The sequence below is a fragment of the Sebastes fasciatus genome, chromosome 6 (assembly GCF_043250625.1).
Source record: "Sebastes fasciatus isolate fSebFas1 chromosome 6, fSebFas1.pri, whole genome shotgun sequence".
Taxonomy (NCBI): Eukaryota; Metazoa; Chordata; class Actinopteri; order Perciformes; family Sebastidae; genus Sebastes; species Sebastes fasciatus.
Window position 1 is genome coordinate 13,030,156 of NC_133800.1, and position 24,503 is coordinate 13,054,658.

Here is a 24,503-nt window from a genome sequence, read left to right on the forward strand (position 1 = left end):
ATGCATATGCATGTGTATGTGTGGAAGTTATTGTTGCCACTGATTTTTATAAACCGTTGTCAAATGAAGCCTTATTTGTCAGTAAAGAAGATATAGTTTAATTCTATAACTATTTATCGTGAGGAGATCTCTGCCTTATAAAATGGTTGCTGGGATGAATAAAGCCTCCACAGGTGACTTTTAAAGCCGGTGAAGGTCAGCCCGTTTAGCCTTGCGGCAGTAGCCTGTTCATGCTCAGTTAATTTTCTGAGAAATATTTCTAGCTAGCCAAATCAGAAACGAATTACCAGTGGCTAAAGCACAGCTCTTCTCACATGAATAAGAAGCATCTGATGCCACACACAAACACACTTACAATTACTACACAGAACTACACACCCATGTACTGAATATCTACACACACAATGGACAAACCCATTCTTAAAGAATTACATCCTTTCTCTCTCCATTCTCTCTAATGATGCCATGACTAAAATGTTAATTACGGCTAAAAAGAGAAACGATTGTGAATATCAAACAGCAATTAGCATGTATCATCATCATCATTACCACCATTAGCTGCAGCACAAGATGGAGGATTATTTACCAAACGGTGGAATGCTCATCAGTTGCTTATTCAGGGCCTGAAATGTTTCACAGGGAGCAGTAAAAAGAAAAAAATCCACCTCAATTTTGCATAATTAATGTAGCTTAAAAAATTAACTATTGCGAGTCCCGGAGCATGATAGCAAGAGCACACTCTGCTCTTTGGAAAGTAGCAGTTCATTTTGTTATTATGCTGAAAGCCGCACACACATCCGTACAGACACAAACACAAGAATGAGCCTATGATTATGAAAATATCTAGTGTCACTATTTCATACTATGCTCTATAGAGAAACACACAAACCAGTTGGAAAACAAAATGCACATATACGTATGTGATCTTATTTTTCCTCTTCTCTCCCTGTCATGGCTTTATTCCTGCACTGATGGAATTTAAATCCTTCCCTGGGTGCAAATTGTCTGATCTCACACCTGAGCACAGCCCGATGGATTCTGGAAAATCTTTGGGTAGGAAACCAGGATGAGGTCATTATCCTCCAATCAATCCAAGTGGAACAAAACCTCTTTTCCCTTTTGTTCTCATTTGACTATTGTGCTCCAACATTAAAGGTCAATCCACACTTATGACACCCAGAGGATAGCTATTATCAGACTTTTGACATTAGAGTGCTTTAGCAATCACATTTTTTCCTCTATGCTTCCCTCCCCTCCCATTATCGCTCTATCTTTTACCTTTGAGATGGACCCTGCAAATATAGTATGCTATTGAAGTACATATCCCTACGGCAAAATATTAAAACAACAACACTACTGTGCACCTTCTGGTTGCCAGCTGGGGTAAGAACCATAAACTATGAAAATATACTAATAACTCTAGCAACCTCAGAATGATGGGGCTCGACTTACTTCATTAAAAGGCTACAAAAGTATAAACAGCTTAGTTAAAGGCAGACTGAGTAGGATTTGTCAGTTGGGGTTTGTAAACACACGATTCAAAGTTGGCCCTTTCTCCCCAGCTCAACAACACCAGAAGCACACGCCCCCTGACCACGGTTAGGTGGAGTGCTCGCAAGTGGGTGAAAGCCAACCCAAGATTCACTCTAGACTACGAATCACACCGATTATATTACTTGCCCACTGTTGTTTTGCTTTTTTTATAGAATAAAACCCATTTAGTTCATTTTTGCATATCAGTGCCGTTTTATCAATACATAGTCAGACGACGGACGCTACAAAGTGAAAGTGAAAGTGTCTGCTCCGTACGGAGTCGCAGCACAGAGTAGCAGGAGTCAGACTTCCCACACACACAGGACGAGAGAGAGTTGACAGACAAGACGATGGCGGAGGATTTGGTTTTCAAAGCGAAAAGCAAAAGTGCCTATTGGGCAATATTTCGTATTTAAACCCAATGCTATAAAGAACCGGGAAGTTAATGAGGCAATCGGTGTGCGGAGGAGCGTTGCCGGATGGAAAACTGCAGCCCCACCGCGAAAGCTCAACCGTAGAGGCCAGACACACAGCCATCCAGTTAAAGATCAAAGGAAGCACTACACAGATATTGAGTGTCATCTTTTCTTCTAAAATGTCCGGTGTAATTGGTAACACCGGTGTTGTCACAAGTTTATTAACTGGTGGGAAAATTTCCTCACCGTGACATACATAATTCATTCTCGTTTTGGAACGAGCTTTGTCCGCTTGGCGTCTTGCTATATTTTTTTCAGTGCCGTGTCAGCCGTTTTCGTAGCTTCCACTTGAATGCGTGCTTACGATCTGGCACACGGTTACTACGTTTTTATAGAGGCTGACGCCCAGAAACATTCTGAACACAGCAAAATAAGAAAGTACAGGCAGAGGGCAGGTTTCACTGCAGGTACAGACACCGCCACACACTTCTAGTGGGTCATAAGTGATGATTGAGAGGGATTATTTTTGTACGTTTTAGAAGAAATCCTTCTCATTCTGCCTTTAAAGATCACTTTAGGTAATGTTATGGTGTCATGTGACACGTAAACAAAAATACTTGGAACCCTGTTTCCTGAAAATTACAATTATATACTACTATGGGGTTTGGCTAAATCAGTTTTGGAGAAAACATAAATGCACCGTGAATTATGTTCACTGTCAACATTTCATGCATAATCTTTTCCTTACCTTGTTGTACAAAGGAGCCGTACACGAACCACATGGAATTGTACAGTGTTGTCGAGGACACAGATCCCATGGGTAGCCGGGGTGGGTTGAGCCAGTTGAGCAAGTACACCAGGATGCCAACGAGGAGCACAGTGCCTGCGATGCACGCCCACAGTGACAGGTCGAAGGGCGCCAGGCAGGCAAACATGTCCACAGTGCGCTCGGCCTTGCGCAGCAGAACGCCCACAGAATAATCCATGTAGCGTGTGGTGAAGTCCACGACGCTCTCTCGCTCAGGCGTGATGGTCAGGGCAGAAAGTCCCACATCGGCTCGCTGCAAGAGGCAAAGGGGAGGAGAGGAGGTTGAAGGATCAACACTGTGAAAATGTGTAGGTGAGGAACACATCTGAAAAATGGTAAGTGCATTAAGTCCTGCCTCTCTTTCTTCCCACTATCTAAAGTAATGCATTCAAAAACTAAATATAAAGAAACTTTACTATTAAGCATTTGAGCTGTTGGTAGATAAACAAAATATGTTTCTTTTGTCAACAATATTTATTGTTTTTCTTTGAAAGTAAATGCAAAAATGTGTTTTTTGTTACAAAACTTTCAGAATAAGTGGTATTTGCACACCTGTATACAGACAGGCTCATGGGAGATAAAGCAATGGTCCCCGCACATTGTACACTATCCTTTTTCAATAGCTACGCTTGACCAAAATGTAGCTATTTAATACATTCACCATGACTCTCAGAACGTTTTGTGACTATTGCTGCCTTCAAATGGGGTCGTGTTTACTGTGTTCACAAGAAGAGTCCATATGAGAAGAGTCCCCCCCTGTTGTGGTATTCACAACCCCGTAGGTGGAAAGCTTCTGTAAGCTCCGAGTTCACGAGTTGTGACGTGTTTGCTGATGTCAGAAATAGTGGAGGCCATGGAAGTTCATTTTTTAAGTTAATATATTGTAATTTTAGTTGTATATTGTTTTTCTTCGTAATTTTATAATATGTCTGAAGAAAATGTTGATATTCCTAACGGCCTCATTTCTTTCATTATGCCTCTGTATTTCTTGCATTATGTTCCCCGCCTGCTAGCTTGCTAAATTGTTAGCCTCTGTGGCTTCTAGACGTTGACAGTAACGTTAATATTGAAGTTGCTTAGCAGCGGTATTCTCACGACTTAGCCACTTGAACGCCAAGCATATTGTGTACACGACTTCCCATGTTGTAAACACAAGTTCACAAGTTCCATTTGAAGGCAGCATGTGTAACCATGACCTTCCCTGATCCAGCCTACTAAAGTTAGGTATTGATGGAATTGTGTAATGTTGTGAAAGCTTTACTAAACTCTGTTGAATGTGAACAGGTTAATGACCATGTTGGCACTTTAGCAATGGAATTTAAGCAAGGAGATATTGGGTTAATCTCCTTTATTCTTAATTCAACAGTTGGCATCCTGAATGCAGACATTTCATTTCTCCTTAAAAAGATTGTCGATGATCTTCAAAGTATATTAAATATAGTGTGTTGCTTTAGTAGTAAAGGGAGACTGAAGATACAAAAAGATAAAATGTAAGCTCATGTATGGATATTGTTATTATGTGCTTAATGTTTCTCTGTCTTGCCTGTACATAAGTATTTAAGTATTGTCGTGTAAGCCCACTTTAATACCCAGCATGGACTATGCATCTTTTGATGTGCTTTTGAATGGTTCATTCATTCAAAGCCTTTCTCATCATTTGGAATTTTAACAGACGACAAATGACTGCTTTAATTATTTGCGTGTAAAGACTCTAAGTTGAAAAAAAGCTGTCAGTGAGTATGTCTGCCAAGAAAAATAGGCTGAGCTCAGCTTAAATGCAGAAACAATAATGGCTAATTAAAATGTTTTCAGTCCCCAGTGCTAGCAGCCGTAGACATCTGCTTGTAACATAACAAGGATTTAAGATGCTGTTGTGAGCGTGCGCATGTGTGTTTGAACATCAGTGCCAAAGATTGCTCATATATATTATGAACTTGTTAGATAATGAGATTTTATTTACTAGAAACAACTGACTGCTACAAGTTAGGGGATTTTGTAGGCGAACGCTAAGCCCTACAGCCACTGCATGCACACACACACAGACACACTGATCACACTTACAAACACAGTTGCATGCACCGCATCCATATTCCCACACGCACACACACACACACACATAAAACAAACAAATTTTAATCCACTGTAGGCAAAAAAAAGAAAATCTGCTAATTTCACAGTTGAGTGAGGAAACAAAATGCTTAAATGTGCAGAAATGGTCACTTACACTGCATAAGAAGAATATTAGGAGAAGCCCTGCAGGATGCCTGTTGGTCGAGACAACACAACCATATGCATGCAAATGCAAGAGTATGTGTGTGTGTGTATGAATAGAGATGACTTGCCATGTTGACTGCTGTGGTCAGTCAACACGGAAACTTCCAGAAAGCTCTCTGGGTAATAATTATCTGGTGTAATTGGGTTTTTGGAGAGATAAACCTTGTTGCTGACTGATGGGGAAAACTAAATGTTCAGTTTATTTACAGCCTGTGCTTGTCTGTGTACACATAAATATGCATTGTGCTCAAAGCATTTCTTGATCATTTTGTGAGCTGTTGCATTGGGCAGGGCGTGGGTGGGGGGGTGATACAAAGGCTGAACACACACACAAGTATACAAGGTCAAGGGAAGGAGAGCCAAGTGTTCAAAATATTCAAGCCTGACACACAGCAAAAAGAAAATAATGAAGGAAAACTTCTGGGAAAACCAAAAGCTGATCACAATAATAAATAAAAACATTCTAGACCTATGGAGAATGAACTAAATGTGCAGTAGCTTTGTGCAGGACATCAAAGGACATTGTACAGATTTGAGCATGCACTCACACAAACACGTATACACAGTAGGAAATGGTAATTAAAGACCAGCTTGGTCTTTATTGTATAAACATGTGAGAGGATGGTTGGATGAAGATCTACTGGCAAACCTTGCTGCCTTGACCTCTATCATTTGAACGTTATAACTCTGACCATACCTTATACTGTATAAGCTGTGTCCAAATTTCATACTACTACTGCAACGATTAATCGATTAGTTGTCAACTATTAAATGAATCACCAAATATTTTGATAAGCGATTAATCGGTTTGAGTATTTCTTTTTAAGAAAAAAAAAGTCCAAATACTCTGATTCCAGCTTCTTAAAAATGAATATTTTCTGGTCTCTTTACTCCTCTATGACAGTAAACTGAATATCTTTGAGTTGTGGACAAAATAAGACAGTTAAGGACGTCATCTTGGGCTTTGGGAAACACTAATCAACATTTTTCATGTTAATCGATTAATAGTAATATTTAACAGATTAATCGACAATGATAATCGTTAGTTGCAGCCCTACATACTATATAACAAATCTCAGAGGTATGAAACATTTGTCATGTGTTCATACTAGAAAAATGACCAAATACAGTGTTCAAGGGATGAGGTATTTTTGTAGACCAACCAGGAAGTTAGCATCGCCCTGGTTCCCTCCACAAAAAGCTAATGGGATTTTTCCATCAGGTTTTGGATTATTGCAGATAATAAGCTCTGTGGCAAACAAATGTTTATGATACTGGCACGTTTTGTTCAGCAAGATAATCTTCACAAATGAACACCAGTTTTATCATTTTTGAAGTGTAAATGTAATCACCAGAAGTAAAAAGTTAACGTTAGGCTATAAACAAACTATACCACGGTTGCATGAACGCAGGTATACACAATGTGGCTGTAAAGGCGGACGAGTCGGCATTATGACGTTTAGTAGTCTCATTTAGCCACTTGTTAGCAACCGCCTTTTTTTAAAGACACATAAAGGCTTCAAAATTCACGAGTGGGATATTTATTGACATACTTTATATCGTAGAGCAAAACACTAAAATCTCTTCAGCTTATGTTAACCACAGACCTTATTTCAGGCATCTAACTAAAAACCCATTCAAAAAACCTATTGACATCCAGACGAGGGAACCAGAAGTGCTAACATACTAACTCATTTCCAGGTATTAAGGACTAATTCCTGTAGCACTCTATAAGGTAAATATTTGATAGATTTTTCAATGTGGTCTTAATGAACATGATTCATTACTCTTGAAGGCAACTCATAACTTGGTTTCAGGATACAAGATATTATGTCTTCCTCATTCCGGCTCAGTAAGTATATAAAAATCCCAAAAATAGTTTAATTGCTAAAATGGTTGTAGTAGCTTTCATGGAATAATAATACGTTTAGTAAACTCAATTTAAATGATGACAATGTTATACCTTGCTACAATATTTCATTAATTTTGCCTCTACTTAGTTCTGGTATTGAATGGAAAAAGCCCCATTATTGTCATTACTGCCTTGGCCTTATTGCATCCCATTTTAGCAGTCCATAAATTATTTTGGGCAAAAAAGAATGGCGTGACAGTAAGAAACTGAGGTGAGCTCATGTCTTATTGTTGGCGGGCCCTCACATGACATCAGTCAATGAATGTTTTAAGGAACCAAGGGCCCCAGAGGAACAGTGAAGGTCTGAGAAACCTGAGCTACTCAGTATATTCAGATGCTTTTTGTAATGTTTCCACGAGGCTGCTCAGTGTTTGTTTCTGTAGCAAAATAATATGAGCTCTGTCTTTTCTACAGTAAAGGATAAAGGATGAGCATGGGTGCAAAAATCTTGCATGTGCCGGAGCTCTTCAACTTTTCATAGAGAGATCTGATTCCAAAATGTTCGATTGATTGTGATGAAAAATCTGAATTATTGGCACTACTCAGACTGGACACATTTGAAAGGTCCACTTTTTTTGTTCTGTTTTCTCTGCTGATTACTTTCTTTCGGTCTAAACTGTTTCTAAACAGTCAAAAATGAACAGATGGATTACAATATCAAATATGTTCAGTATTTTGACAAACTAATGTCAAATATTCAGTACTGTACTGTTTGCCAATTGCTACTAGAAAAGCTGAAAAGACAGATGGACAACAGATAGCTTTAGCATCTAAATTGAGGGCAATGAACTTGGCAGAAAAGAAGATTGACTCGCTAGTTTGTTACACGGCACACTTCGTGCTATTGGACTACAGAGGTGGGACTACCTCAAGTAACCTGTATGCTATGGCAGCTATGTTAAGGTTAAAGTAGTTATTATCCAACTGTGCCAGTCAAACTGTCGACCTCTCCATCTCTGTGAAATCTACATTCACAGCTTCACAGTCTCTTGAGTCCATTTTTCAACTTTCCACTGAAGCGGTTCAAGTGTCTGCCAGAAGTTATGCATCAAATACTTGAAGATACTTGAAGCTAGTGAAATCATTAGAAAGCTGCTGTGTTTTTAAAAATATGCAATATGACATCTCTGAATCTTTAAGGTCAGCCCCTCTCCAGTCCACTTCAGACTGCAAGCTGCAATAGTTAGTGAATGAGTGTCTAACATATTCTCTCTCCAATTTAAGGTCAGCCCTACAGTAGCCTAATGCAATATTTGCTTTTGAAGTGACATGATGGGAATGCGATGATGGGACACTCCAGACTGGGCAGACTCAACCTGAAGGAGGCTATAGCCCTACTTAGCATAAGTGATGCTTAGCATGTGTCTGCCTTCATGCCTGCTTCTCCACCTTGTGTTCTGGTATAGTGACTGTGCATAAATAAGTATAAATAATAACTCCCATTCAATATTCTCTTCACAAGTTAAAGAGGACCTATTAATGCCTTTGTGATTTGTTCCTGTGTTATAGTTTTTTGAGCATGTAAAAGGTCTGCAAACTTACAAGGACCAAAGTCCACGCCAAAGGGAGTTACTCTCCCCCACAGAAACACTGCTCCTGAACTGCCTGAAACGCCTTGCTTGAAGTCCCGCCTTTTCTTCTGTAACGTTAATGTCACCAAGTAACACATTTGCATAATACCTGCCTAGCGGCTAGTTTGGCACACCCTCAAACAAAGCTAGTTAGAGCGGAGCTGACGCGGAGTCCGAAGTGACTGGTTCGGTTGACCAATCACAACAGAGTTGGCCAGCTGACCAATCAGAGCAGACTGGGCTCAAACAGAGCTTTTCAGACAGAGGGTGAAAAGAGGTGCTACAGCACAGCCGGTATGAGAAAAGTAAAGTCTTTTTTTAAACATTAAAGCATGTAAACATGTTCTAGTAGAAACCCAAAATACAAGTATGCACCTGAAAATAAGCATAATAGGTCCTCTTTAAATCCTCATTTATCCAAACCATATCATTGTTCTGCAATATTCTATTTTATTGTTGTTGTATTGTCCGTGTGTGTTTGTGTGTGTTTGTGTGTGCACACATGTGTTTGTCCTCACCTTAAAGACCAATTCCCCCATCAGTCCGTTCCACTGACCGTCAGGCTGCAAGCTGCCGTATTTGTGGTCTGGAGCGACGTAGATCTCGTACTTGAAGCCAAGGTAGTTGGACAGAGCATCCAGGACGTCAATAGAATAGCCCTGGTACTTCTTCGGTTTCCCCAGAACGTTCTCTGACACCATTACAAACGGCTCCTCCTGGGGGGGCAAAGATCAATCAGTGTGTCAGTGAGTGAGTCAAGCAGCCAATCAATACACCAGTCATTTAAGCATTAGATCACCCAATTACTCAAGTGGCCATTATACCACCGCAAATGCTCGTCTTAAAGAATGTCTATGAGAGCCTATATTACACATACAGCACAAAAAGGTCAGGTTCAACACAGTCTTATTCACACTACTAGTGTTATTGTAAGTAAGTTTGCAACCATCAATTGAAAGCCTAAAGTAAAAGTAGATGGAAAAATAATAAAAGACATAAAAGGTAAGCGTCCCTCAGGAGTTTACATTGTAAAAAAGAAACGCTTGAATGGTTCATAATATGGCTGCTTGATTATGGAAAATATCATAATCACCATTATTTTGGTCAATAATGAGATCTCGATTATTCATTGACTTTGGAAACATCATACATTTAGAAAGAAACATTTTATAGCCTACATTTTAAAGTTAAATGTATCGATCTGGTGCACTTTGACAGAAACTAGATCTATAAAGAACTTTGTGCTCTTGCAAACAATTTAATCATAAACACATTGGTTGTATAGATTTGAATGGTGATGACACTGTAAAAAGGTCACACAGGACGGGATCTGTGTTTGAGAACATGTCGGGGGTTGCTGAAATCGCCGCACTGAAGACAGTTTGCCCCGATTGACAGTCATACCAGCAGCAGGGAGCTCCGTCCCTCCCTCAGGGAGAGAGGGCACAGCGAGCACTAAGTGGTGAAGTCCAGGGCGAGGGATGCTATAAAGCAGCATCTTCACCTGGGCCTTTCTAAGCCGACCTAAAGCCTGTCGCGGCGCACCACCATGGAGGAAATATGCCTGCCCGAGGCCAGCCAGCACTGGAGAGGTCCCATGAGGGGATCCTCCCACACCAAGCGACCGTCCCTGACCTGCTGAGTGGGACAAAAGCGCACCGCTGTAAAGGATAGGGGTGTGCTGGATTTATAACACAAGACAAAACAAGAGCGTCACTGTGAAATGGAATGCGGCACAATCATGTTTTTATGTTGATTATCTTGTTTTCAGAATCGTTGGAAGCCAAAATTGTAATTGAAATTTGATTAATTGCACAGCCTTAGTTGAAAACATTTCGTACCATTAAAAAGAAATCAAAGTATATTTTACATTCACTTCTCCCTCCCTTTTACTGACACATTGCTACCCTTGAAACCACCTTACCTCCCCCGACTCTCAATATGCATTACCATCCTATGTATTTAGGTGCAAATGGAATTTGTCACCCGTCTGACATGTGAAATGTCATAGCCAAGGGGAAATCTCACCCCTGTGGGTGAAATATGCATCACATCCACCTCTCCTGTGACATGCATGGGTATCCTTGATCCCTAGTATAATATAGAGAGATACAACAGCATGGGAACTCATCCAAACAGTGCTCTAAAGTTAGTCAGTTATTACACTGTATGCAACAAGAATTGGAAACTGCAGAAAACTAAATACCACTGGTAGCACATTTTTCTTTTAACCAATATGGTAAAAATAAAGTTCAAGATAAAAGAAGTGCTTTGACCAGAAATGATTCAGCCTTCTGTTGTTTTGAAGGCAATCTGGATGCTGACAAATGTACCAAAACAGATGCAACGACATGCTGTACTTAATATCTGTCTACGTGTTTAAATCTCTTTTTTTTTTATTTGGCATTACAGGAGAAAAACAAGATGTACCCTCTCAATTTTGCTTTGGCTAGGCTCCCAAAGTTCCCTACTCAGCTTTTCTTTTTATTCACAGAGGGAAACCATGCTTAATAATTTATTTAAATATAGCCTATTTAACATATTCAAGTGAATTAAAATGTTGAGAATCAATAATCGTGCCATGCAATTCAGCAGATTTGTTTTTTATTGGTTCATTTTGAAATGCGCTTGGGACGGCCGAACCACTTGTTTATCAATATCTCCATGGCATCTAAAGGGCAGCTTCCTGTGGAGGTTAAATGACATCCAACAATGCTGACATTTTAGCCAATTAAGTGAACACAGCGCACGGAGAAACGTGGTATTTTTCAACAAGGAGAGCAGGAAGCGAGGAAACTAAATTGATGCTTACCTTTATGTACTGTACTTGGATTGAGTGTTTCATACAGGAGTTTTCTCTTCAGCTCCTGTCTGCCCCCCCCCCCCCCCTTCTCCCTTGCCCCTCTTTTTCTCTCTTCTTTAATAAATCCCTATTGATGAGTGAAATGTTTTAAGCCAATATGTCTCACAGATTTATGAGGGCCTGTGTGTTATTGACTGGATACTGCCTGCCCATTAAACATAGACACACACACACACGCGCACACGCACGCACGTACGCACATGCACGCACACGCACACACACACACACACACACACACACACACACACGCAGGCTATGCTACGCATTAACTTGGCGGTTTCTAATCCTTGCTAGCTGCTGCTGTTCAATAAGCTATTAGGCAGTGAGTGGACATGCATGCCAAGTCCCTCTCTCACCACAAGCATCCATCCATCAAGGCAGGAACACCCACTAGCGCACACACACACCTATACATACCGAATAAACCCCAAAGTTCCACTGATTGCTTCCCTTTGCAGGTACTTTAAACTTTTATAAACAAACATAAACATGGTGGAGGAAACAGAGCTGATCCTGTTGTACAGGAGAACAATAACACAATCGACCATTTGCCCAGGCCCAAATACACTTCCCAGGTGAATGTTCACAATGGAAGCTCATTTCTAAAAAGTAGAAGTTATTTGGTACTGGTAAACACACCAGGGAATTTAGATATTAAGGTTTAATATTATATCAAGGCAAACACATGCAGGTGGAAGAATATCAAACACACAATACTTTTCCAGCTCAAAGTTGTAAAAGTATATTTGCTTCTTTTTTATTGCATATTCTAAATCTGAAGGGTAGGACAACAGGAGTCTAACAAGCTAGGTAACTCAGTCCGGGGGCAGGTTATATGTGCACCAAGCAATTAAAGAAGAAAGAAATGAGAACAATTCAGCAGCAAAGACTTAAGGGAATAGTTTGGGTGTTTTGAAGTGGGATTAAATGAGGTACTTATCCATAGTAGGTGTATTACCTACAGTAGATGATGGCCGGCGTGCCCCCAGTATGTTGAAACAGAGAGCAGCACCGACACAGGAGCAAAACAATACAGTGCTGTGGACGGGGACGACAGAAAAACATATTTTAGCCTCCTAAAAGAAAGGCTCATCTAAAAAAATGTATATCCGTTTAAGTGTATGCTATATTTAGAATATTTTCCCATGGCAAACTGAACAGAAAGTGAAACATCTATACTGTTTTTGTCACGTGCTGGCTTTGGAGAGAGCAGATAAATATAAGTTACACTTTCAGTTCAGTTCCCTGTTGGGAAGGAGAAGGAGAGGGTTGTCTGACGGCAAGATAAAGCAGTGAAAATATTCTAAATATATTGTACACTTAAACTGATATCATTTTTTAGGTTAGCCTTTCTTTTAGGTTGCTAAAATACATTTTGCTACCAGCCCCGTCCACAACAGTACATTGCTTTGCTCCCGTGTCGGTAACTCCCCTCTGTTTCTCCAAACTAGGGGGCACGCCGACCGTCATGCATAAGTACCTCATACAACCCCAGTTCAAAACACCCAAACTATCCCTTTAAGAAGAAAGTTCTGGTTTTACAAAGTACAAAAAAAGAATAAAATATGTATTTAGTTTGGTTTGATGATTAATTGAACTGTAAAGATTCTCATTTCAAAACACATTCAACTTATCCCTCTTCCGTTTTCTGCCTCTTCCATTTTCTCTTTATGTTTTCCCAATAACTATGCAGCTTGTTGTGCATTGATTGCTTTCCAAGTAAACAGGCTCTGTGATTTACAGTGAAAACACACCCGCACACACAAGCACACATATCCATACTGTACACATGCATGTAGATGCATTCATACAGGCCCACCCACACAAGTTTGCTGGCTAACAATGGAACACAAAGCCAATGGCAACGGCGAATCAATACAAGGCAAAATACTGTACATGTGCAACTCTGTGTAGGTGTGTGTATGTGGGGGTGCGAGTGTTTGAAAGTACTGGAAGCATGTTTGGTACTTTATCTCATTATTGTGCAAGGTTGCTTTACCTACAGTGAACTATAGGAGAGAAGAATGCATAAAATCACCTCATGTCTTTCTAGTGTCTCGAAGCCAACCCACAGTTTTATCTTAGCTCACTGTTCTCTAGCAAGGGCACAGGTAGTTTGACACAGATGTCATTTCAAGTTGGCTGTACAGTACATGACAGCTCTCTCCTTCACTTAGACATCAACATGAACCGCTCCTACACCTCACTAGATGGACACACCACTTGCTGGACTGAAACTGGTCTTTCCTTCTGTCTTTATGCTTGTAAAACATGGTGGCTGTTGGGGAAACAGATTCTCTCTGAAACTATCCAGCCAAATCATTTTCTGAATACATCTAAAGTAAAAGAAATAAGCCATGCGGTTACAGAAAATTGTCTAATCTATAACATGGTTTAAAGAGTTATTTAAGTTTTGACTTTTGAGAGGCGACGAGTTATGTAATCATCTAAACACTTCCCATAGCTCGCTGGTTGGTCTGGCTTCGAGCTGCTGGGCTCAATCGATACTCAGTCAATGCTTTCCAGACTGAAATCTTGTCACGAAAAATTACCTTCTGAGATGTAGTCTGGTTTTGTGACGCTAATCTGTCTCCCTCCTGCCTCTTTTTTCTCTCTCTCTGTTGTTATTTTGCAGTCTCTTCCTTTCCCCTGCCACTCACCAGCTGTGATGTACACCATTTGGCATCTTTCCACACCCCAACGTCTCCAGCTTTCCCTCAACATATGTCTAGGACATCTCTTCTCTCTCCATCCATCCATCCATCCATCCATCCATCCATCCATCCATCCATCCATCCATCGAGGCAACAACACTTCCCACTTGTCATCCTTGTAATATTACCTCACACCTCTCTATATCCAGCAATCCTTCTCTTCCTTCTCCTCTTTGTCTTTTCAATACTGCTCCCATTTCTCATTCACCTCATCCCTCCTCCTCCATTTCTTTTGTAAAACTTCATCCCCTGTCTCCTCTTGACTGGAAGTACCACATGTGGTCTCAGTGATGATCGGGTGTTTTGGAGACATGATGGGACAAGAAACAGCAATTTTCCACAAAGACTGAGTAATGGCATTTGAAGAGTCCTCCGAGTGAATGCTTGGCATGACATTTTCATGTGGTGATTTGTAGCAGTGAGCGTATTCAAAACACTCTGTGGATTTGTCTGTGAAATTGGGGTAAAATGCATTTTGAAAAGCCCCGTCAGCGTCTGCAGAAGATTCAATTTCATATTGTTATAACAATATATTTTACCTCAGTCTCCGTTTGATAAAGACGGAGGATATGTATCAATCTATACTGCAGATGATGAACCACACATTTTTCACTTCATCCTTCTTCCAGCAGTTCAACGGGTCCAATATTTTTATCAACTGGTACAAACGACTGTGGGTAAAGGCTCTGCTGTGAACTTTTCGGGATGTCCCTTTGGCCCGCGACCATGAACAGAAATGTCTCCGGCCGGGGACCTTTGTTGCATTTCACTTTCATTGTCATCTCTAGTTCTTAGATTAATTGAGAGAAAAATTGTCGTTAGTGGCAGCCTTAAACGTGACCCAACAGTGTTTTCAATCATCACAACACTTTGAATTGTAGTATATACAGCATACTGTATGTGTCTGTAATTAAATGTGTGGTTACTGTGTGCCTGATCCCCTTCCAAAGTAAAACTTAAGGTAAATTTGGGGAAAACACTGAGCACTATTTCATTATCTCCAAAAATGTGAACTCAAGTTAAAAAGGGATATCTTCTGCCTTTGGCTGCATATTTGGGCTGCAGTATATATTCACAGTTTGCTACTCATAAATGTGGAGTAGAACCAAAGAGATGCGGGGGCACCACCCTCAAAAAATTAAGGAGCACAGAGTATTAAATAATCAGCAAAAGATGAAAACTCAGCTGCTGAGGTGAATCACACTAAATTAGGAACATATGCAAGTCAGTGAGTGGAAATTTAATGGCCGTCTGATTTTGCACCTTCAGAGTGTTACATCTAAAGAAAATCAACTTCCCGTCTAGAGCACATCATTTTAATGTACCCAGCTTGTTCTCATTCCCAGGGTGTCAAATGCCACTGCACAAGGCACCCTTTAGCGCCGGCATGGAATGCACCGGGCTTTCCAATAACTACAATGTAAACCCGTCCGCATCAATATTACACTGTCAGAGAAAGTGCTGTGGTGACGTAGTTTAAAGAGCGAAAGAGACACACAGGTCGGGCGGGAGGAGAGGTGGATGTGTCCAACAACACAAGCCTTTCATTCAGGACACCGCTGTTTGTGTCCTGCGCGTTGTGTTTCATTTTCACTTTGCAATCAACTGATCGTTCGTGTCCCGTGTTCACAATGTCAAGTCACATTTGCACTGTAAAAACGTAGTAGTTTTAAGTCCAACCATGTTGTTTTTTCCTAAACCCTACTACGTGGTTTTTGTTGCCTAAAATTTGTTGTTTTTGTTTAATTCACAACATTAAGCAAGCGTTTACTGCAAGTAAAAAGTGACGCAGAGGGGTCTGACAAAGCGTCAGTATGGGACAAGTTGGGATGAAAACGGGTTGATGTAACCGTTTCAAAGCTTCAAATCAAATTCACAGTTTCAAAATATCAATTTTGGACACACTTGTGACCAGAATGTATACTCTGGCAAGCCCTGTAGAGGACCATGAACACATAATTATAGTGGTGTAGCTATTCCTTGGTAACATCCATTTAATAATCAATATAGTCCCAGACAATCAATAGCATTGATTTAAAGTCATTAGCCCTAATAGTGGTATGATCTCATCTCCAATTAACTAATCGATAACCATTCAACAGTCTGGAAAACAGAATAGAACGAACACATCCTTTTACAGGTTGTGCATGTGCAGGTTGTGCATGTGCAGACGCGTGTGTGTTCACACATGCTTGCTTGTTTCTGTGTGTCACAGGGCAATAACTCTGCGTGGTGCTGTGTGAGACCGCTGCACATTACAGACAGAAAACAGTTATATCAGAGCAGAAAAGGCCCGGGGCAACACAGAACAATCTGTTCCAAAGGTCCCTTTAGAAACCTTCACATCATGCACACGCACTTACACACACACACACACGCACAATCAGGATTTGCCCTCCAACCATTCTCACGTAAAAAGAAAACAGTACATCGGGGCAGCACCCTAGACATTTCACTGTATTTCTATCTATTTCAAATGAGGCATCAGTCATCCAGGCTAACCCACCTTTACACAAGAAGAGAGGTACAGAACACGAAGGGCAGAAAGGACAATACATGTGCACATACAGTAATAAATGTGCACATACATTACGTCTATAGGAGCCAACCTACCAATGATGGGAATACAGGCGACATTCAAAATCACAATCCATATTTTTTTTCCCTTGAAGGATGATGAAAATCAAAGACTGGAAAAAAAATGAGAAAGAAAAAAAGGATAGCCACAATGATGTCTAGCATTATCTCTTTCTTCTCTGCTTCTCACTTCAAAGACGGGATATGAAGAATTTACAGCAGTGAATCTTTAAAGCACTCATGGGATGTACTCAAATCGATGCTGCAGGCGAGACAGAAAGAGCTGGAGTCTCTATCATCAGGACTCCAACGTTCTCTATCATCTAGCTGTCAAATGTCAAAATGGAAGCTAATGAAATGAGGATTGGTTGGGCCATTAGCAAGCTCATCTGGTCACATTTTCATTGTGTTTCGCCTTTTCCGGCTCCAACAGTTTGTCTCATAAGTGTTTGCCTGCCATTTTGCTTCCCTCACACAAGCTCTCAGCCTGTCCCTCTCTACACCTCCGCAGAGACAGAGTTGAATGATGGGAAGAAAACTAGACAAAAGGACGGATTTACAATAGAGCTAAAGGCTGAAGTCTGACATGCCAGCAGTAGTCACAACAGTCCGTCTTTGATTCTTTGAGTGAAGGGTAGGACAACTTTCAAACAGGGAACACTGAAGCAGAACTTTTTTTTATGTATGACCAATTGGAAATGACAAGAATGATAGAAAAGACAGATTGATAAGACAGATAGAAATGAAAACACAGGTCAGATACTCACCAGAACAGTGACGACTCGTAGCACCACACCTCTCATGTTATTTTCCAATTTCCTGTCCGTAAGCGTGCCATTCAAACCGTGAACTGGGTCCCACGTTGCCAGCTGAAAAGTGCACAAGCACAAACAAAAAAACGGTTAGATTCCCAGACATCGTGGTGGACACCGGATTGGGTTTACCGAGCAATAAACTACAGAGAAAAAAAGAGGCAAATTCATTTAAAGCACAAAATAGAAAAAACAATACATGTAAATTATTGTGATCCAGACAGAATGCATATTTAACAAAGTCTGAGCAGAAATTAGATGTTGAAACACAGTAACAAAGGACAGTAGCCTGATAACTGTAAAACACAAATATCTGTCTATCTACTAGGGCTGTCAAAGTTAACGCAATAATAACGCGTTAACGCCACTAATTTCTTTGACGCATTAACACAACTTGCTTTAGGTTGTAGTGGGCTCAGTTTTAAGAGTAAAGTCATGGCAACATATTAAAACTACAAAAACCTAAGGAATCCTTTGATACCAACCATGTCATTCTAGCTTGTCAGGAAGGGGGCTAAAAGACGCTACAAAGTCAAGCTAAATTTTGGTGAGAAAAAACTGGCATGGCCATTTTCAAAGGGGTCCCTTGACCTCTGACCTCTAGACATGTGAATGAAAATGAGTTCTATGGGTACCCACGAGTCTCCCCTTTACAACTATGCCTACTTTATGATAATCACATGCAGTTTGGGGCAAGTCATAGTCAAGTCAGCACACTGACACACTGACAGCTGTTGTTGCCTGTTGGGCTCAAGTTTGCCATGTTATGATTTGAGCATATTTCTATGCTAAATGCAGTACCTGTGAGGGTTTCTGGACAATATTTGTCATTGTTTTGTGTTGTTAAATGATTTCCAATAATCAATATATACACACATTTGCATTAAGCAACCATATTTGCCCACTCCCATGTTCATAAACATATTAAGTACTTGGCAAATCTCGCTTTTAAAGTCAATTTTGAACAGATACAAAATTTGTGATTAATCCCGATTACCTATACAACCATGCGGTTTACATGATCGACAGCCCTACTATCTACTTAATACCTTATATTCCAATGTCCTACTTTTGAACATCTATGTGTACGTACAATATTTTCCTGAACACACAAAGGTTTATCCCTGGTGCACTATGCACTGTGCCTGTGGAATTCATGGTGATTTTACTTTATTCAAAGGCAATTTAGGAATCTGACCCAAACTTCTATGTCTATTAAATTGCATCATAAACTTCCAGTCTTTTCTCCCGGACCACATTATTTAAGTCCCAAATCATATTTTCTTCATCTATGTGCTGCCTTCTGCTTTCATAAAATATTGTTTTTAGCTTCAAAGATCAAACTGGTTTCCCTATAGAGCGAGAGATAGTAGTGAAAAAAGAAGAGGATTTGGCTGTCTGCGATCCGAAGACAAACACACATAACCACACACGCGTGCTGTGATACACACAAAAATTGCACGGCCTGATTTGTGCTTATAAGAAAACACAAACACAGCAGAGAAGCAGAGGGCATGCTGCAGAGGGAAATACTGGATAATCCATTTCTCTAACGCCTGAAGTTACTGTTGAATGTGCAATTCTCTGCCAATTCTGATCAATTCCCTTTTGGAACCAGTACTTACAGTGACGCTTAGCTAAACAGGCTTCTGTTTTACGCCGTGCCATTTAGTTAACATTTCATGTCCTGTTTGGAATATTGTTGACAGAATAGAAAGCAACAGTTTAACTCCCTCCTCCGGTAGAATCACTTAGCGTTGCCAGGAACAGGTTTCTGAATTAGAGGCAACTACTGTACTACACTATGATTACAGTACTGAAGTTGACCAACTGAAATGAGCCCAACACACCCACGGTGAACACCCACAGGTGTTTTACGTTTAAATGAAAAAAAGAAGCTCTGTTTTAACTCTTGAGGGCCGCCACGTTGCAGTACTCCAGCCTGTGACTTCACAAGGTTGGTTGGCTCGGCTGATTTCAACAGATACAGCGGTAGAGACCGTGAAAGACAGAGACTGAGTAGCAACAGGACAAAAAGAAAATAAACACCAAAAGCACTACTTTATTCTGAAGCCCAAGTTACAGCATTTGCTGAAATGTAACTTGCTAGCTAGCAACTCAACATTAGTATACCAAAACCACCATCACAAAGTAAAACTTTTGTCCCCAAAACAAACATTAAAGACATTATTGGCCTAATGTTACCTGTGTTCTCCTCTGTCTCTCCCTCTTGAAGCCTCAGTTATAACGTTACTACCAAGACGACGCGCATTCAGACACTACCTGCTCGGCTCGGCGGGCTGCTGTCTGCGACCATAGTTTCAATCTGTGGCCTACAAGACCCACTTCAAGTTACGCCCCCTGTTTCAAGTTACGACTCCTTTACATGACGCCCCTCTCTTTCCGTGTGTAGACAGACCCCACACGTCAGCAGCCGCACCGAGCGGTGTCCCCACATCTTCCGCTTTCCCGTTCATCCCCCCAAACAGAGACGACTGCCCGCCGTATATCCTCAGCACCATTTCCGTAGATTGTCTTTAAGCTTTTCCTGTGGTCCTCCTCCTCTTTTGACGATTTCCCTCATTACATCTTGTATCAGGTTATTATAAAGGTAGGGATTAAAAATGGATTAACTCTGTTTACTGTCACTGCAGGTTTTTTCCATAGTATCTGCTGAAAAGGCGTTACACATGTCTAGTGGCAAATTTTAAAAACATGATAGCCATCACAAACTAACGTAAGGCACAATGAAATACTTTTGGAACAATATCTTACTTTTTTAACCCAAAGAGTTGAACGTCCGATGCTGGAGGCGAACCTCGTTACGTATGCAATGGCGTCACTCCAACATGGTGGCTCGCTAGCTAGATAGCTAGGTGGTAATTTGTTATACAATATCTGTGTTTTTACCAATTTCTTAAATCAGACTTTATGCAAGGTGGTTTTATAATATATTTGGGCACTACAGGTGCCAAAACATACATGTTTAATGTCCTCTTCAGAGGCACTGCACAGCCATTGTCCACCCACCAGATTTGACCTCTTCTCAGGACTGAGTAGGCGTGTACAGACTGTTTGATTGACATATCTCTGACTCTCTTTTTTACTTTTTTGCACCTGTTGGGGCGGGAAATATTACACCTTGTCATTTTTTGTAGTGCTTCCAGCCCTGTGACTTAACATAATTCCCAGCATAGTTACACCCACCTTCAATGATAGCACAGGTCTGATCTGTGAAACACCTGCGAGGCAGTGCAGGCAGTTTAACTCTCTAATGTATCCATATCATTGTTATCATGTCTTATTCTAATTATCATTACAACATTGCTGTGATTTTAAATTCACTGATACTCTGCTTGTCTGTCTGCATGTATGTAACTCACACAGACACAGCCAGGTAGATTATATTACATGTTTATATTACATGTTATCCTCGTCTCAGCCTGGGGGGGGAGATGTGGAGCTAGAATCTGAATCTGACTCATCTCCCACACATTCAAAAATCTGTATCCGCTATTTTTGTTTGTTCTCTATTTTATAACATGCGGAAAACAGAGGCATTTGTAATATTTAGCTTCTCTGAAGATGAGCCAACTAACCTTTATTTTATAACACAGAAAAACCTACTGTTGTATTCTTCTCACTACAATCCCACTCTCAATACAGCCCTTGATCATAGTGTGTGAATGTGTGTGTTCACCCTACTCCCGACTCACATACAGTATGCTGCCTGTAACCCTTCCCCGTTTTCTAAGTGTGCATATGTGCTGTGTTTGTGTGTGTGCAAAATACAAGAGATAGAAAGGACACACAGGACAAACATTAGAAGGCAGGACGTAATACATTGTAAACGAGAAAAGTGCACTCAGTAGAGTGCAGATATCCGCAGGGTGTGTCTGCAATGACCACTGCTGTAATGTTTGATTGAATGAATACAAACCACAATTGTCTAACCCCCCGTCTAGACTGCAAGCATATCAGACGTGTTTTTCATTCGCATGTATAATGCAACAGGCTGTGCAGGCTCGCACCTCATCAGCAGTGTCTCACGGGCATGACCGCAACCTGAAGCGTTTTATGCGTTAACTGTTTTTTCGACAATATGTGTGTAAATGTGAGGTTGATGCCCAATAAAAAGGCACTTAATACATACTGTATATTTATCTACATTTTGCAACCTGGGCGGAGCAGAGTGTGCTGCTCTCTGGCTCTGTCCAGAGACCGGTTTGTAATCCCACAAACTCTCCTTCGCTTTTTGCCCAGCAGCTGGGAAGCAAGACATGGGAACTTCTTGGGTATTTTGGAGTGTTTTTGCAGTGATTCTTCGTGGGCAAACTGTTACCTACACTTCACATTTACTGCCACTAGACAATTTCACTGCAAACCTTTCCTTCTCTTCTCCGATCACCAACACCGGTCTGCCCTAGGCGCAGCCACCGTCTCTCTCTATCGCTGAACCACACACACTCGCTACGCACACACACTAAGCACTTCCCCAATGAGCCATGATCATATTCATCTGTGTGGATGGGAAAATAGATCATAGAATACTACTAGACCAATGTTTGCGGCTTACTTAAGCATGCAAATCTGACTGAAGCAGCCTGGTTCAGAGGCGTCAGCAGTCAATGACGGTATTAAACAGTCAATAAAATATGTTTTTCAAAAAGTGTGAATCACCGCAACCATGAGAGGTCCTTGAGCGTACAGTCATAAATGAGCACAAACAATATTAGGCTGATGGGTACAGCAGTATGCAAGATTAGCTGCGGACAGACAGATACGCACACACAGGACCGAACACATACTCTATAACAACACCAAGGAGAAGAGAAAGAGAGAAAGAGAGACAGAGAGCGAGGGGAAGGTGAATTTACAACACAACAACACTTGCAAGGTGCTAATTTTCACAACTACACTGTGACATAAGCTCGCCAGGAAACAGGTACACACAAAAGTACATGCTTGTTAGCACAGAAGCCCTCACGTCACACACAAAAACATTGCAAGCACGAAGAAACTAAAAAACAAGCCACACATGCAGAGACATGGATGCAACACGAGCGCACATACAATATGCCTGTGTTGTCTCTTGTTTGTCCTTCAGTAACGTACAAGAGACAAACGTGATTGGAACACTAAGGTTGGCATCTAAAAGAATGAAGAATTGTAAAAGGTATTGTGGAGGAAAGTTCGATTTTACAGTACTGTACACACAGAATAAGTTAAACAAACCAAATAAAAAAGAAAACTAGAATTACTGCCTTGCAGTTGTATGCCTCTGCATCACTTTTGTGCCTGACCTTTGTGTGAAATTGTTATAATTAGCATATGAATTCTTGGGTTATGGCCAGAAGTGTGTTTTGTGAGTTCACAGTGACCTTTGGCAACCAAAAATGAATCAGGTCATTCTTGAATCCAAGTGGACATCTGTGCCACATTTGAAGAAATTCACACATGCCATTCCTGAGATATCACAAGAATAGGACGAACGTGAGGTCACGGTGACCAACAAAATCTAATCATTTCATCCTTGAGTCCAACTGGATGTTTGTGCCAAATTTGAAGGAATTCCCTCTAGGCGTTCCATGGATATCGCGTTCACGTCTGTACAGAAGAACGGACGGACAACCCGAAAACAATGCCTCCGACCACGGCTGTCACCGGCACAGAGGCATACAAATGTACCCTATTACAAGTATCTGTTACAGATCGGTTTAGTTTGGTGACAGAAAAACAGTAGAGAGACCAGATGTCTTGAGTGGGAGCAGGGGAAGTGTTTTTAATGCAAAGTGGATACAGAGGTAGACAAATGCAAATTGAAATGGTGTTGTAGAACAGTGTGTGCTCCCCCCTCACCCTATTCAGTTGTTTACTTCCTGACCTTTGTGTTTTGATTATGTGGCGTATTTGTGGCAAAGCCCGGTGGAGAAAGTAATGAACAGTGAAATGTACAGTAAGAAAGTGAACCTTAGCAGCACATCTGCCAAAGCACATTATATCCCAGGCTTGTACTGAGCTGTTTAGCTGTATGGCCCTGTGCCCCAACCCTTATCTTTAAAGTCAGTGTGAATGTACACGGACAAGATTTACAGATAATGACAGAGTTACAAAATCAAAAGAGTGTGGTTTTGTTTTATTCATCAGAGTTTCCTGTACTGCCTCTGGAAGACAAGAATTGCCTTCTGTTGTCATTTTACCCTTAAGCAAGGCACTTAATATTGATTCCTCTGGACTGCATTAATAAAACAAGAGTTCCTATAAAAGACTAAATTGAAAACTATGTTGGTCTCTAATGCCTGTTGCTGCAGCTATCAGTCAATAAAAACAACATCAGTTTTAGCTTTCCTTGAGGTCCCTTAGACACAATGGGTGAAGTTAATACTGCACTTTGCCACTGTGAAAAGAAAATATGAAGAATAATTCAGCAATGAACATTCTGCAACGGCCTGTAATGCAAGTTTGCTGTGCTGCATTTCCCACAGTGTTTTAACGCACGTCAATAAGATGAGGAGAAACGCATCAATCAACATTGTCAAGCACTACAGTAAGCACAGAGGCTATCAATCAGGCTGGCTTTGTTTTGCAACTGTATAGCAAACACTCATTCACAGTCACTCACAGACGGACGCAAACACACACAAAAGCACACACATTTTGCATTAAGGCAAATTTAATTTTACTCTCCCACTCTCACTATGCAATGACCATGATACATTGCTGATTTTGAATGCTATGATTAAATGATGACTAAAGGAGGCATTGCCAACCACTGAGATTTGTGTTTTTTAAAAGGCCCAATGTCTGGAGGTAAGGAAGATGAGGGTTATTATCCAATTTGCTTTTTGCAAACACGAATACTCGATTCTGATTGGTCAATTATGGAATTCTACGGTCTGTTATTTCTTTATAGCAGATTGCAGTTGCCAAAGAGTATAGAAGAGAGAGACGAAACTCTGATGCTTTGTTGACAACAGCCGCTAGATGGCTTATGGTAGCGCTGCCGCCACTTTTAACTTAAAA

The 24,503-nt window shown here is 40.8% G+C and overlaps 1 protein-coding gene across 6 annotated transcripts in view; it reads right to left on the minus strand.

The window, feature by feature from the left end:
- The window catches only part of grid2 (glutamate receptor, ionotropic, delta 2), a 564,677-nt gene that overhangs the window by 118,732 nt on the left and 421,442 nt on the right, over nt 1–24,503 (minus strand). For all 6 annotated transcript variants that reach the window (XR_012594250.1, XR_012594251.1, XM_074637696.1 and 3 more), the window contains exons 9-11: nt 17,436–17,537; nt 9,033–9,230; nt 2,698–3,010 (exon numbers count right to left, since the gene is read on the minus strand). Coding sequence is in view for 4 of the 6 variants with exons in the window: in XM_074637696.1 (XP_074493797.1) it covers nt 2,698–3,010; nt 9,033–9,230; nt 17,436–17,537 (613 nt within the window). In the remaining 2 variants the exon portion in view is untranslated. The remainder of the gene's footprint in view (nt 1–2,697; nt 3,011–9,032; nt 9,231–17,435; nt 17,538–24,503) is intronic.